The 14,421-nt window shown below is 42.9% G+C and overlaps 1 protein-coding gene across 7 annotated transcripts in view; it reads left to right on the top strand.

The window, feature by feature from the left end:
- The window catches only part of LOC150000631 (protocadherin gamma-C4), a 160,099-nt gene that overhangs the window by 35,744 nt on the left and 109,934 nt on the right, over positions 1–14,421 (top strand). Inside the window, exon 1 of one of the 7 annotated variants that reach the window (XM_090288132.1) lies at positions 716–3,293. The exons of 4 other annotated variants lie outside the window; for them this stretch is intronic. In XM_090288132.1, the coding sequence (XP_090144258.1) occupies positions 777–3,293 (2,517 nt within the window). In that variant the 5' untranslated portion in view covers positions 716–776. Of the gene's footprint in view, positions 1–715; positions 3,294–5,641; positions 8,248–9,199; positions 11,776–14,421 lie in introns of those variants that run through there. 2 more of the 7 variants (XM_090288140.1, XM_090288137.1) reach the window with 2 other exon arrangements.

Here is a 14,421-nt window from a genome sequence, read left to right as displayed (position 1 = left end):
AAGCCCTTTCGTCTACAGTCACTATATGGATTTTCCCCCAAGAGTCTGTCACTATATAATGTCTAACTCCAATTTAGACATGAAACATAAAAATATAAGTAATGCATAGCTAACCCAATTCAAACTCTCAGTCTAATAGTGTAGCTGCCATATTTCTAGTTGAAACACTTTCTCAAAGACCTCACAAGTAACAAAAATGGCTCTTTAATTCTTTGTGCATATGACAGCTAACACAATCTACATGAATTAGCAGGCCTTTTTGCAAAGATGCATTGAGAGCTAAACTTGTTTCCTTGGCATTCTTAGGTACAAATGGGCACATTTTCATAAGTATATCCTAATACAAAGGTGAAATCTTAAAACCTACAAAAGTAAGAATTACAATGTTCTAATTTAATGGATTCAATATAGTTAGGAGGCAAATAAAGGACATAGGTTCAATGACATTAAATAAAACTTTTCTAAAGTAAAAATAATCTAATAATTATATTGATCTCAGGGGTTTGTGGAAGTCAAAATTAAATCTTAATTGAATATAAACAATGTCACGCAATAATACATGGTTACAGCTACATTATTGGAAATAAAATATAATTTAACATTTATGAAATAGAAACAGAATTGGTGTAGTAACTGGTTAGGACTCTGAGCGTCGCTGTTCACCAAAGTGGGAAAGAAGCTGCTGCTGATGCAACCGGACTCTGCTCCTTCCACACTAAACACAGCACAGACCAGACAAGTTCCTGGGAGAAGCCTTCTACCCGCGTCCCTCTCCCATGTCCAACAAGGAATATGTACCCTTTGACTTTAAAGAAATAAAGAAACAGCAGGCTGGAACCAGGACTAAGAAAGAACTGGTCGGAGAGAAGATAATGGCGGATCCACTGAGGGGCTGGAGCTGCAGAGAGCTGCTCCTGCTCTTTCTGTTCTTGGGGACGCAGCAGCGAGCCAGGGCCGGGCAAATCCGCTACTCAGTGCTGGAGGAGCTGGACAAAGGCTCCTTCGTGGGCAACATCGCCAAGGATCTCGGGCTGGAACCTCAGGAACTGGCGGAGAGCGGAGTCCGGATCGTCTCCAGAGGTAGGACGCAGCTTTTTGCTCTGAACCCGGGTAGTGGCAGCTTGGTCACCGCGGGCAGGATAGACAGGGAGGAGCTCTGCTCTCAGGCGACTCCCTGTCTTGTGAGTTTTAACATCTTGGTTGAGAATAAAATGAAAATTTATCGAGTGGAAGTTGAAATCATCGATATTAATGACAACTTCCCGCGTTTTCGGGATGAGGAAGTAGAAGTAAAAGTTAATGAAAATGCGGCTACTGGGACACGGTTAGTGCTTCCCTTCGCTCGAGATGCAGATGTGGGTGTGAACTCCCTCCAGAGTTACCAGCTCAGCTCCAATATGCACTTCTCTCTGGATGAGAAAAGTGGAAGTGATGGACAGAAATATCCTGAGCTGGTACTGGAACAGCCCTTGGACCGGGAGAAAGTAGCTGTTCACGACCTCCTCCTCACAGCTCTAGATGGCGGAGACCCCATACACTCTAGCACTGCGCACATCCGCGTGATGGTCCTCGACGCAAACGATAATGCGCCCCAGTTCACTCGATCGGAGTACAGAGTAAGTGTTCCAGAGAACATACCAGTGGGCACTCGGCTGCTCATGATAACCGCCACGGATCCAGATGAGGGACTAAATGGAAAATTGACCTACTCTTTTCGCAATGAAGAAGACAAAATTTCACAAACTTTCCATCTTGATTCCAACCTGGGTGAAATTTCAACAGTGCAATCATTGGATTATGAAGAATCCAGATTCTACCTCATGGAAGTGGTAGCTCAGGATGGGGGTGCTCTTCTTGCCAGTGCTAAGGTGGTGGTCACAGTACAGGATGTGAATGACAATGTCCCAGAAATGATCCTTACTTCTCTCACCAGTTCCATCTCTGAAGATTGTGTTCCTGGAACTATAATCGCACTGTTTAGTGTACACGATGGTGATTTTGGAGAGAATGGGGAGATTGCATGTTCTGTCTCCAGGAACTTGCCCTTTAAACTAGAAAAGTCAGTTGATAATTACTATCACCTATTGACAACGAGAACCCTGGACAGAGAAGAGGTCTCAGATTATAACATCACAATAACTGTTACTGACCGAGGAAACCCACCCCTGTCTACAGAAAACCACATCTCTCTGAAAGTGGCAGACATCAATGACAATCCTCCCATCTTCCCTCATGCCTCATACTCCACCTACATCCCAGAAAACAATCCAAGAGGCATCTCAATCTTCTCTGTGACTGCCCATGACCCTGACAGCGGCAACAATGCCCAGGTCACTTATTCTCTGGCAAAGAACACATTTCAGGGAACACCTCTATCCTCCTATGTCTCCATCAACTCTGACACTGGAGTTCTATATGCACTGGACTCTTTTGACTACGAGCAGGTTAGAGACCTGCAGCTGTGGGTGACAGCCAGCGACAGCGGAGATCCTCCACTTAGCAGTAATGTGTCACTGAGTCTGTTTGTGCTGGACCAGAACGACAACACTCCTAAAATCCTGTACCCCACACTCCCCAGTGATGGCTCCACTGGTGTGGAGCTGGCACCTCGCTCAGCAGAACCTGGCTATCTGGTGACCAAGGTTGTGGCAGTGGACAGAGACTCAGGCCAGAATGCCTGGCTGTCCTATCGCCTGCTCAAGGCAAGTGAGCCAGGGCTCTTCGTGGTGGGGCTGCACACGGGCGAGGTGCGCACTGCGCGGGCCCTGCTGGACAGAGATGCGCTCAAGCAGAACCTGGTGGTGGTAGTCCAGGATCATGGCCAACCCCCTCTCTCAGCCACTGTCACCCTCATTGTGGCTGTGGCTGACAGCATCCCAGAGGTCCTGGCTGACCTGAGCAGTCTTGAGCCCTCCACCAGCCCTGATGACTCCAGCCTCACCCTGTACCTCGTGGTGGCAGTGGCCGCTGTCTCCTGTGTCTTTCTTGCTTTTGTCATCATGCTGCTGGTGCTCAGGCTGGGGCGCTGGCATAAGTCACGCCTGCTCCAGGCTTCAGAAGCTGGGTTAGTGGGCTTGCCTGCCTCACACTTTGTGGGAGTAGATGGGGTACAGGCTTTCCTGCAGACTTATTCCCATGAGGTGTCCCTCACTGCAGACTCAGGGAAGAGTCATCTGATCTTTCCACAGCCAAACTATGCAGACACACTCATCAGCCAGGAGAGCTGTGGGAAAAGCGAGCCTCTTTTGATACCCGAGAAGATAAATGCAAATGAAGAACAGGAAGTTCTTCAGGTGAGTTTTCTTTGTCAGTAGGGATGCTTGAAGCATTTTGTTCATTTGTTTTCTCAATTATTTTTCTTCCACATTCAAATAAGTTAATTATGTAAATAGTGAATAATTACTTGCTTTATTTAGAGACTATCTTAATTTAATTTGAGAACTCATGTATTCGTCATTTATTTTCAAATTATATTTTGGGCATAGTGTCTTATTTTTTCAATATGTGGGTATTTTAGAAAACCTAGCTGATTCCATAGACTTAAATGAAATGAGTAGTTGGTTTTTTTTAAACAAGTGCTTTAAAAGTAAGTTGTTTCATTAGTCCACATTGTTAGATGTAATGCTTTCTTTTGAATATTTGTCTAAACACCAACACCAAATGTGTTTTAGAAAGTATATCTGCTATTTGCCTAATGAAATAATTGATGCATTGAGATAAATCAATGGAAGAATACAGAAAAGTTTTACATGAGAAATATCAGAAAAACAGATTAAATTTATATTGATGATAATATCTGTGGCATTCTGACACCTTGAAAGTTCACGTTAAACCATAAAATTATTGGAATGAGTAGTTGTTGAAAGAAGAAATCAGTGGGGCCTTAGAATTGTGCTTTATTCTGTGGTGCAATTTAAAATCTCGAAAGATTTAGATACTGCTGCATTCATTGAATTCAGACATGCCATACACTTGGCATCTTCTGGTTCTAGGTAACTCTTCCACTTTTTATAATTAATAGCTATCTGAATGTTTGCATACAATTCTGCTTTATTTAAAAAGTCTAAAATTTGTGTTTGGAAAATGAATTCAACTTTAAAGTAGTTTTAAATTTTAAAACTCATTTCTCAGTGGATGTACTTATCTTAAATTATAGATATTTCATAAAGTGGTGGTCTATGGGTCTTAAATTTCATGAGTATATGTTGTGTATACTTTACATAATAAAATGTTTGATTCCCATACTGAGTGTATATATTGTATTATATATATACTCTTATCTTTTAAATGTTTGAATCTTTAGTTTCATGTGTGTTCTGAAAAGATAGCTTTCCTGTGCTAATTGAAATGTTCACACAGTGTTGGAAAGGCACTTGCTCAGTCATGTTTTAGAACAAATTCTTGCATCAGTGGTGTTTATTATGTTTGTATAGAGATGCCAATGAGTTTCCGTCTAAAATCCTGAATACAATGAGCAGTTTAAGGTGCTCTAATTCTATTTCACTGTGATTTCAGTATTGCTACACAGCTGTCAAACTTTAGAATGACAGTATATTATATAGGTTTAAAATACAATTTCTTATAAAATAAAGTTAAAAATAAATAAAATACACTTTCTTTATGAAGATTTCTAGAGTGGAAATGGAATAGAAACTGTAAGACATCTATCAGAAACATGGAAACTGGCAGGCCTGTTGACAAGGAAAGAGGGTCAATAACAAAGGGTTAGAATAATCAGCTTATGATCTGTGGACCAAGGAAAACTGGGCAGCATAGATTACTCCCTTTGGGATATATAATTGTAAGGACTCATGCTTAATCCCCATAATCCAAGTAACTCACCACTGTTAAGCTACTTGAGAAGAAACAATGCAATTAAAGGTGATGGCAATGTATTGTGGAAAAGTAAAATGAGTAGAATGATTTTAAAATTGTAGTCACTTAATTAAAAGTAGACATTTGGAAACTAAGGAAAATTAGTATCTTGCTTCTTATCATATTTTATTTTGCAAGGACAATTAATTTCCTTGATGCCTATCAATTATTTGGGGTAGAAGATGATAAAGATAAGGTAGAAGGAAGTGAAACATAGGATAAAACTAAAGCCTATGGGATTTATTACTTTTGTGAGTTAAAAGAAAAGAAAATAGAGTGGGATAACAATACATATCAAATTTATATTTTAAGAATTTACATATTTCACCTTCTGTCACCACCAACACTTCCATTTATATTATTTTTATGTATATTTTATTTGGTTCTCAATTCTACTAAGGTAAGCAGGAAAGATGTTATTATGACCATTTCATGACAATGGAAATTAAAAGCACTACTATGCCAATAAATACGTTCAGCAAGTTACCCCTGCTCTTTGACGAGTAAAAATCACTCGATTTGGATGAGTAAAGCTCACGTTCAAAGAAATGACAGCCAGACAGAAGATATAGTAAATATTTTCAATGTTACATCCTTGTAAAATGGATAGAATGAATATCTGTATCAGACACAGTGGAATTGTCTTGTAGGCGGCTCCGTATTTGGAGCTGATTCAGTAATCACTACTGCAGTTCTGCAGTCGAGACGCAGGGTGCCGCTGTCGGCTAGTACTGAGCTAAGTGTTAGCTCCTTCTGACGCAAACGAATCGCCATCAAACCGCGGAATCGGGAGAAGTATGCACTCTCCGGCTCTTTGCAGAGGAGAGATCTATCAGAGAACCTGTCTGGCAAGACAAATCAAGGAATCACTCTTACTCAGAGAATTCTTGGGATCGTTCAGCGATCGCCGCTCTTCGGAATCAGTAAGGCAAAGGCTCAGAAAGGGGAATGGGAAGCCGCTGGGGACCGCAGAGCCCCGCTGGGCTAAGGAAAATGCCTTTTCTTCTGTTGCTGCCTCTGTTCTGCCCCGTGCTCTCTGAGCCTATCCGCTACACTATTCCGGAAGAGCTGGCCAGGGGCTCCCTGGTGGGGAACCTTGCCAAGGATCTGGGGCTTGGCGTTCGAGATTTGCCTACTCGGAACCTGCGCGTTATCGCTGAGAAGAAATTATTTACAGTGAGCATGGAGAACGGGGACTTATTTGTGAGCGACCGTATAGACCGGGAGCAGATTTGTGGCAAAAAGTCGACGTGTATTCTAGAATTCGAAATGGTTGCTGAAGAGCCTTTGAACTTTTTTCATATAGCTGTGGTGATTCAGGATGTCAATGACAACCCACCTACCTTCAGCCAAAATATCACTGAACTGGAAATTAGTGAACTGGCCCTAACTGGAGCCACTTTTGCCTTAGAATCCGCACAAGATTCAGATGTAGGGGTCAATTCCCTGCAGCAGTATTACCTCAGCCCTGACCCACACTTCTCTTTGAACCAGAAAGAGAATCCTGATGGCAGTAGGTACCCCGAACTGGTAGTGAAGGCTCCCCTGGACAGGGAAGAGCAGTCCTGCCACTACCTGGTCCTCACTGCTGTGGATGGGGGTGAGCCTACCAGAAGCTGCACTACCCAGATCAGGGTGGTTGTGGCAGATGCAAATGATAACCCTCCAGTGTTCACCCAGGATATGTACAGGGTCAGTGTTTCAGAGAACCTGCCAGTTGGTGCCTCTGTGCTAAGAGTGACGGCCACTGACTTGGATGAGGGCATCAATGCTGAGATCACCTATGCTTTCATCAACATTGGTAAGGCAGTGAGACAACTGTTCAAGCTGAACAGTAAAACAGGGGAACTCTCCATTGGCGGAGGACTGGACTTTGAAGAGAGAGAGCGCTACATGATTGGGGTAGAAGCAAAGGATGGTGGACACCACACAGCACATTGTAAAATACAAATAGATATTTTGGATGAAAATGACAATGCTCCTGAGATAACTCTGGATTCTGACTCTAAACGCATACAAGAAGATGTAGAGCTAGGAACTGTTGTTGCTTTGATCAAAACGCATGATCTGGATTCTGGATTTAATGGGGAAATTCTATGTCAACTAAGTGGAAGGTTCCCATTTAAAATAGTACAAGAAACAAAAAACACATACAAGTTGGTGACAGATGGAGCCCTAGATCGAGAGCAGACTCCAGAATACAACATCACCATCACAGCTACCGACAAAGGCAAACCTCCCCTCTCCTCCAACGGAAGTGTCACCTTGAACATAGCTGATGTCAACGACAATGCTCCCATTTTCCACCAGGCTTCTTATGTGGTTCATGTGGCCGAAAATAACGCACCCGGTGCCTCCATAGCGCAGGTCAGCGCCTCCGACCTTGACCTGGGACCTAACGGCCACGTCTCCTATTCCATTGTGGCCAGCGACATGAAACCACCATCGCTGTCATCCTACGTGTCCGTGAGCGCGCAGAGCGGGGTGGTGTTCGCGCAGCGCGCCTTCGACCACGAGCAGCTGCGCGCCTTCGAGCTGACGCTGCAGGCCCGCGACCAGGGCTCGCCCGCGCTCAGCGCCAACGTCAGCCTGCGAGTGTTGGTGGACGACCGCAACGACAACGCGCCAAGGGTGCTGTACCCGGCGCTGGGTGCCGACGGCTCTGCGCTCTTCGACACGGTGCCCCGTGCCGCGCAGCCCGGCTACCTGGTCACCAAGGTGGTGGCGGTGGACGCGGACTCGGGACACAATGCCTGGCTGTCTTACCACGTGTTGCAGGCCAGCGAGCCTGGACTGTTCAGCCTGGGGCTGCGCACGGGTGAGGTGCGCACAGCGCGTGCTTTGGGCGACAGGGACGCGGCCCGCCAGCGCCTGCTGGTCGCTGTGCGCGACGGGGGACAGCCGCCCCTGTCAGCCACTGCCACGCTGCATCTAGCCTTCGCTGATAACCTCCAGGATGTACTGCCAGACCTCAGTGAACGTCCCACACCATCTGACCCCCAGGCCGAGCTGCAATTTTATCTAGTGGTGGCCTTGGCCTTGATCTCCGTACTCTTCCTGCTCGCAGTGATTCTGGCGGTTGCCCTGAGCCTGCGACGCTCCTCCAGCCCTGCTTCCTGGAGTTGCTTTCAGACTGGTGGCGTCTGCTCCAAGACTGGGCCTGGGATTTCCCCCAACTATTGCGAATGGACTTTGCCCTATTCCTACAATCTATGTGATGCCTCTCACTCCTCAAGAACGGAGTTTAAATTTCTCAGTATAAACCCTGAAAATGCTCCACCACAAGATCTTCTATGTAATGAAGCCTCTTGGTTTGAAAGTACCAGTAATGACAATGCCAAAATGACTTCTGATTCAGTCCACTTGCAACAGGTGAGTTACTTCAAAATCCTTTCCTCCTATAAGTATAATTAGGTTTCAATTCATTATTTTAGAAGTAAAAAGTATACAGGCTAAATATATCTTGATTTTGTGTTTTATTGATTTTGGGGGGCATGCAGTGCGGGTGTTAGAAATTCTTTGTTCACTTATCTGTGTTGCAGTTATTCTTTTATGCAAAGTCACCTTGTGATGGTCTTGAAATTTTTTGTTAATCCTAAAACAATATATCCTGAAACATTTTAATACTTTAGTACCTCACACTTTCATTGTGAGACACATTATCTATATATAATTAAATATAAATCTAAACAATTAAGTGGTTTTCTTAGTTTCAATGTGGTCAATCTTAAATTGTGTTTTATATATAATATAAATATAGTTTTTCTTTGTAGCTCATATATTTTCACTTCATTTGCTTGTTTGAAAAAGTACACACAGATAGTGGCTAAATTAGGATAGTTCTTAATTATATGTTACTTCAAATAGATAATGAAATTTTAAAATGACAATACTTAACTGACACTAAGTGGGTGGCTCAACTATGTTTGCGATTGTTGGTTCCCTTATTGAAAATATGATAAATATAAATGATAGTGGGGTGTGATAATTAAAGATTTACAGAAAAGTGTAACATTTTTGTTCTTCAAGGCTGTAAGAGATAACACCACAAAAAATGAATAGTAAATTCAAGGGAATCTATAAAATTATTTAGAAATAGGCTCTTTTATTTTTCCAAGTGCTTCTCACTCTTGGGAAGAGAAATTTTATGAGTGCTATCTATGTAGATTTAGCAGATAAAATCTTCTGTATGATGGTTTAATAAAACGTTGTAGTACTAAGCTAGGACTCTAAGCGTCGCTGTTCACCAACCCGGGTAAGCAAAGCAATGAGAACTCGATTATATCCTCCAAGCACAAAGCAGATCAGACACAAAAGCTCTGCAGCTGCACAAAAATTCTGACCTAAAACGCTTCACATCGGATCTCTGCTTATTTATGGACCTTGAACTGTAATTCCGAGAAGCCCAAAAAGCGGTGCGAACCCGTTTCCCCTACTCATAACCCCAGAGAAGTCCATAAGGAGCCAGTAATGGCGGCTCTGCAAAGGCGCCGGTGCCACAGTGGGTTAGTCCTGCTTTTTATGCTCCAGGGGATGCTGTGGGGGGTCGGGGCGCGGGCCGGGCCGATCCACTACTCCATTCCCGAGGAGCTTGACAAAGGCTCCTTCGTGGGCAACATTGCCAAGGATCTCGGGCTGAAGCCTCAGGAACTGGTGGATCACGGAGTCCGCATTGTCTCCAGAGGTAGGACGCCCCTCTTTGCTCTGAATCCCCGAAGCGGCAGCTTGGTCACCGCGGGCAGGATAGACCGGGAGGAGCTCTGCGCTCAGAGCTCTCGGTGTCTAGTGAGTTTTAACATCCTCCTTGAGGACAAACTGAATCTTTATCCCGTAGAAGTGGAAATAGAGGACATTAATGACAATACACCCCAATTCTTAAGGGAAGAATTGGAAGTGAAAATTCTTGAAAATGCAGCCCCATCCTCTCATTTTCCACTAATGGAGGTCTCTGACCCGGATGTGGGGATGAACTCTCTTCAGGGCTTCAAGCTCAGCGGGAATAGTCACTTCTCAGTGGACGTAGCAAGTGAAGCCCATGGGCTCAAATACCCAGAGCTGGTGCTGGAGCACCCTCTGGACCGGGAGAGAGAGTCCATTCACCACTTGGTTCTTACTGCCATGGATGGCGGTGACCCTGTCCGTTCAAGTGTGGCTCGAATACTGGTAACTGTCCTAGATGCCAATGACAATGCTCCCGTATTTACTCAACCTGTCTACCTTGTCAGTGTTGCTGAAAATCTGCCAGTAGGAACGCCAGTGTTGTTAGTAAATGCCACTGACCAGGATGAAGGAGCCCATGCGGAAATAACATACTCCTTTGTGAGGATTACAGAAAAAATCTCAAAGATTTTCTGCTTGAATGTGTTCACTGGAGAAATATCAACTTCTGCGAATCTAGACTATGAGGACTCCAGCTTTTATGAGCTGGATGTTGAAGCTCGGGATCAGGCAGGTCTACAGGACAGAGCAAAAGTCTTAATAACTGTCTTGGATGTGAATGATAATGTACCAGAAGTGGTTGTCACATTTGGAAGCAAGTCAGTTGATGAAAGTATGCCTCCAAGAACAGTGATTGCTCTTTTTCAAGTATATGATCGTGATTCTGGAGTGAATGGCCTGGTAACATGTTCCATCTCAAGAAACCTGCCATTTGAGCTGGAAAAGTTGAGGGACAATTATTATAGACTAGTGACCAATACAGTTCTAGATCGAGAACAGGTATCCCTGTACAACATCACTGTGACAGCCACAGACAAAGGAGTGCCACCTCTGTCTACAGAAACGTTCATCTCCCTAAATGTGGCAGACACCAATGACAACCCACCTGCCTTTCCCCACTCCTCCTACTCTGTCTATGTCCCTGAGAACAACCCCAGAGGGGCCTCCATATTCTCTGTGACTGCCCACGACCCTGACAGCGATGAGAATGCCCACATCACCTACTCCCTGGATGAAGGCACTGTCCAGGGTGCACCGCTATCCTCCTATGTTTCCATCAACTCTGACACTGGTGTCCTGTACGCACTGCACTCCTTTGACTATGAGCAGTTCCATGACTTGCATCTGAGAGTGACTGCACATGACAGTGGAGACCCACCACTCAGCAGCAATGTGTCACTGAGTCTGTTCGTGCTGGACCAGAATGACAATGCACCAGAGATCCTGTACCCCTCTCTCCCCACCGATGGTTCCACGGGCGTGGAGCTGGCACCTCGCTCTGCAGAACCCGGCTATCTAGTGACCAAGGTGGTGGCAGTGGACAGAGACTCAGGGCAGAATGCCTGGCTGTCCTACCGCCTGCTCAAGGCCAGCGAGCCAGGACTCTTCGTGGTGGGGCTGCACACGGGCGAGGTGCGCACTGCGCGGGCCCTGCTGGACAGAGATGCGCTCAAGCAGAGCCTGGTGGTGGCTGTTCAGGACCACGGCCAGCCCCCTCTCTCTGCCACCGTCACGCTCACGGTGGCGGTGGCTGACAGCATCCCAGACGTTCTGGAAGAGCTGGGCAGCCTGGAGGTCCCACACAGCTCTGTTGCCTCAGGCCTCACGCTGTACCTGGTGGTGGCGGTGGCCTCTGTCTCCTGCGTCTTTCTCGCCTTTGTCATCATGCTGCTGGCACTCAGATTGTGGCGCTGGCACGTGTCGCGCCAGCTGCAGGCTTCTGGAGGTGGGTTAGTGGGCATGCCCACCTCGCACTTTGTGGGCGTGGATGGGGTGAGGGCTTTTCTGCAGACCTATTCTCACGAGGTGTCTCTCACCGCGGACTCGGGGAAGAGTCACCTGATCTTCCCGCAACCCAACTACGCAGACACGCTCATCAGCCAGGAGAGCTGTGAGAAAAGCGAGCCTCTTTTGGTTCAGGAAGGCTCGGGTTTTTGTAAAGAGGAAGACTCTTTTGCTCAGGTGAGATGATTGCTTTTATCGGTTTTATTTGAATAAGAAATTTAAAAATTTTCCTTGATCAGGGCTTAGTTTTCTTAGTGTTTTGCAGTGAATCATATAATTTTGAGGTTTTTGTCAATAAAGTTCTATTAAATATTGGTTTTCTCAAACTTTACCAAAATAATCTTAATGTATACCCTAGATTTTCTTTTTTTTACTTTTTTCCTCTTGTCAAGCTCTTTGTGCCAGTGGTTACATACATCTAATTTCTTAGGGTTTTTCTCCCCATTATGTGACAATTCTGCGATTCCTCTCTTTTAAAAGAAAATCCTCACTCGAGGTCGTGCTTAGAGAGGGGGAGGGAGGGAGAGAGAGGGAGAGAAACAGCAATTGGTTGCCTCTTGTAAGTGCCACACCGCCACTCCACCACGACGGCGTGTGCCTGGACCAGAATCAAACCCAAGACCTTTCAGTTTACTGGGCGATGCTCCAACCGACTGAGCTACACCAGCCAGGACTCTGAGATTTTTTTCTAACATGAAAAACATTGAATTGCAGTTTCTGTTAAAGAGGATCAATATCTTGGGTTCCCCCCGCCCAAGTTTTACTTAATAGCGAGTATTTTCTAAATTTATGGAAATCTGTGAGAGATATTTTCACCTTTACTGCTTATCAAACATTACTTATATAAAAGGTTAAAGTAATTGGAAAGATTTAATCATTGGTGTTTGGAACTATCTCTCATTCATTTTGGGCCAGTCACAATATCTATAGCTCTCAAACTAAAACTTAAATTAAAAAAGACTTGTCTTACCTACCTCACAGAAATTATGGGGAAATAAAATATAATAAAATAATTGGCTAAAAGTTTTTTAAACTGTAAAGCTGTATAGTGAACAATTATTTGTTGACACTACCATTATTATAATTACTGGATTGCTAACAAATAAATATATGCATCTGATGCTGTATATTTTCTACAATGTCTTCTGCAATCTGTGTGCTTGATAGTATTTAAAATTTAAAATGAACTTTAAAATATGCTCATTAGTGTCTACTTACAGGATGTCTCTAAAAACAGAGGAGGGACTAATGAATAGAAGAATGAAGACTTAATAGTGTTCAAATAAGAATTTAAATAATTATCATATTTAACCCAGATAAAATAAGGCTCTGTCATGCAGGAGCTCTATTCAAATATTTAAGGAAAGGAAGGTTGTCATTTGAAAGAATAATTAGTCTAATACATTGTGGTCTAAAGGTGTCATTGAAACAATAACTTGATAAGTAGAGAAATAAAAAAAGCAAAGTTTTGAGATGTCAAAGTCGTTTTATCAGAAAATGGATTGCTAAGGAGGTAGGAGGTTCTATTATTGGCACTCTTCAAAAGTAAATTGATGGCCATGGAATTAATAGAATACTGGGGATAATATAATTTGATAAGTTGTTGAACTACATGATAGTCAAGTTCTGTTCCAATTATGAGTTGAAGTATTATATGATCTGATAAATAATAAATTGCTCACTTGTGCATCTAAAATAAACAATTTCATGTGTGAAGTAAACATTTAAGAAGATACTTTGAAAATGAATGAGAACCTCTTTTGTAACCTGAAATTGTCCATCTTCATAAAGATAGATTGAGTTAATGTTCTTAAATTATCCTGAAAGGATAATATATGTTTTTCTAAATCAATATTGTAGTAATTACATTTCAGCAATTGTAGAATTATTTATGTCAAGAATTCAAATGTATATAACTAACCAAGAGACTCTAGTCATACACATTTTCAAATCTGATTTGCTTTACATTTTTAATATAATTCTTTGATGATTTTAATCAGAATTTAATAGTAAATAATAATTTTAAAGGACTTGAATCTTGGGTTTTAGTCAAGGGAATCAGATGGTTTCTTATACAAATATTGTGATTTATTTCATACACTCTGAGAGTGTAAATGTTATTATATCACCAATTCTGGGTGATTTAAACTACACCTTGAATCTTCATTGTTATAGGCAATGTTCACCAACTGGTTTCATGTATTATGCAATGGTTTATTTTGTTCTCTGCTCACTAACTGGGACAGTGGGCTGGCTTATTTTATTCTCTTATCTGAGTCACCTGTGACCATTCTGTTTAAACATAATATTTTACTGACAATAAAACTATCAGATCTTACAATGGGAACTCATTCACATGGCCTGACAAAATGTTAAATCCTGATAACCATGTAATTTTCTAAGTTCTGACTAAATGAGGTTCTTTGACTTATGTACATTACAAGTTATATGAATAAGATAGGCAGTCTGAGATTTTGAGCATAGGCTGAATTTTGAAGCATCAGGTAAAAAATCTACCAAATTATTGGACTATTTTATCATGTGTGAAAACCATCCATTTCTTACCAAACTTCTGTTGAAGGGCCTGTTATCAAAGAGGAAGGAGTAAAACCTCAGAGACAATCATTGGAAAATACCTGTATCTTTGCCTGGGAATGGCAACCTAAACAAAAATAAAAACAAATCGTTCTTAAATTTTTAAAAAGTGTTCCATAAAGAAAAGGGAGAAGAAAAATTAATGCCTGGGAAGTCAAATAGAGTTTCCATATAATTTTTTAATACAATTAAACAAATAAAGATCAAGATTCTGCCCCAAAACTTCAT

Source organism: Furipterus horrens, unplaced genomic scaffold (assembly GCF_987537825.1).
Source record: "Furipterus horrens unplaced genomic scaffold, mFurHor1.1.pri manual_scaffold_10, whole genome shotgun sequence".
Lineage (NCBI taxonomy): Eukaryota > Metazoa > Chordata > Mammalia > Chiroptera > Furipteridae > Furipterus > Furipterus horrens.
Note: the sequence above shows the minus strand (reverse complement) of the source record. Positions and strands in the feature narration are given on the sequence as shown.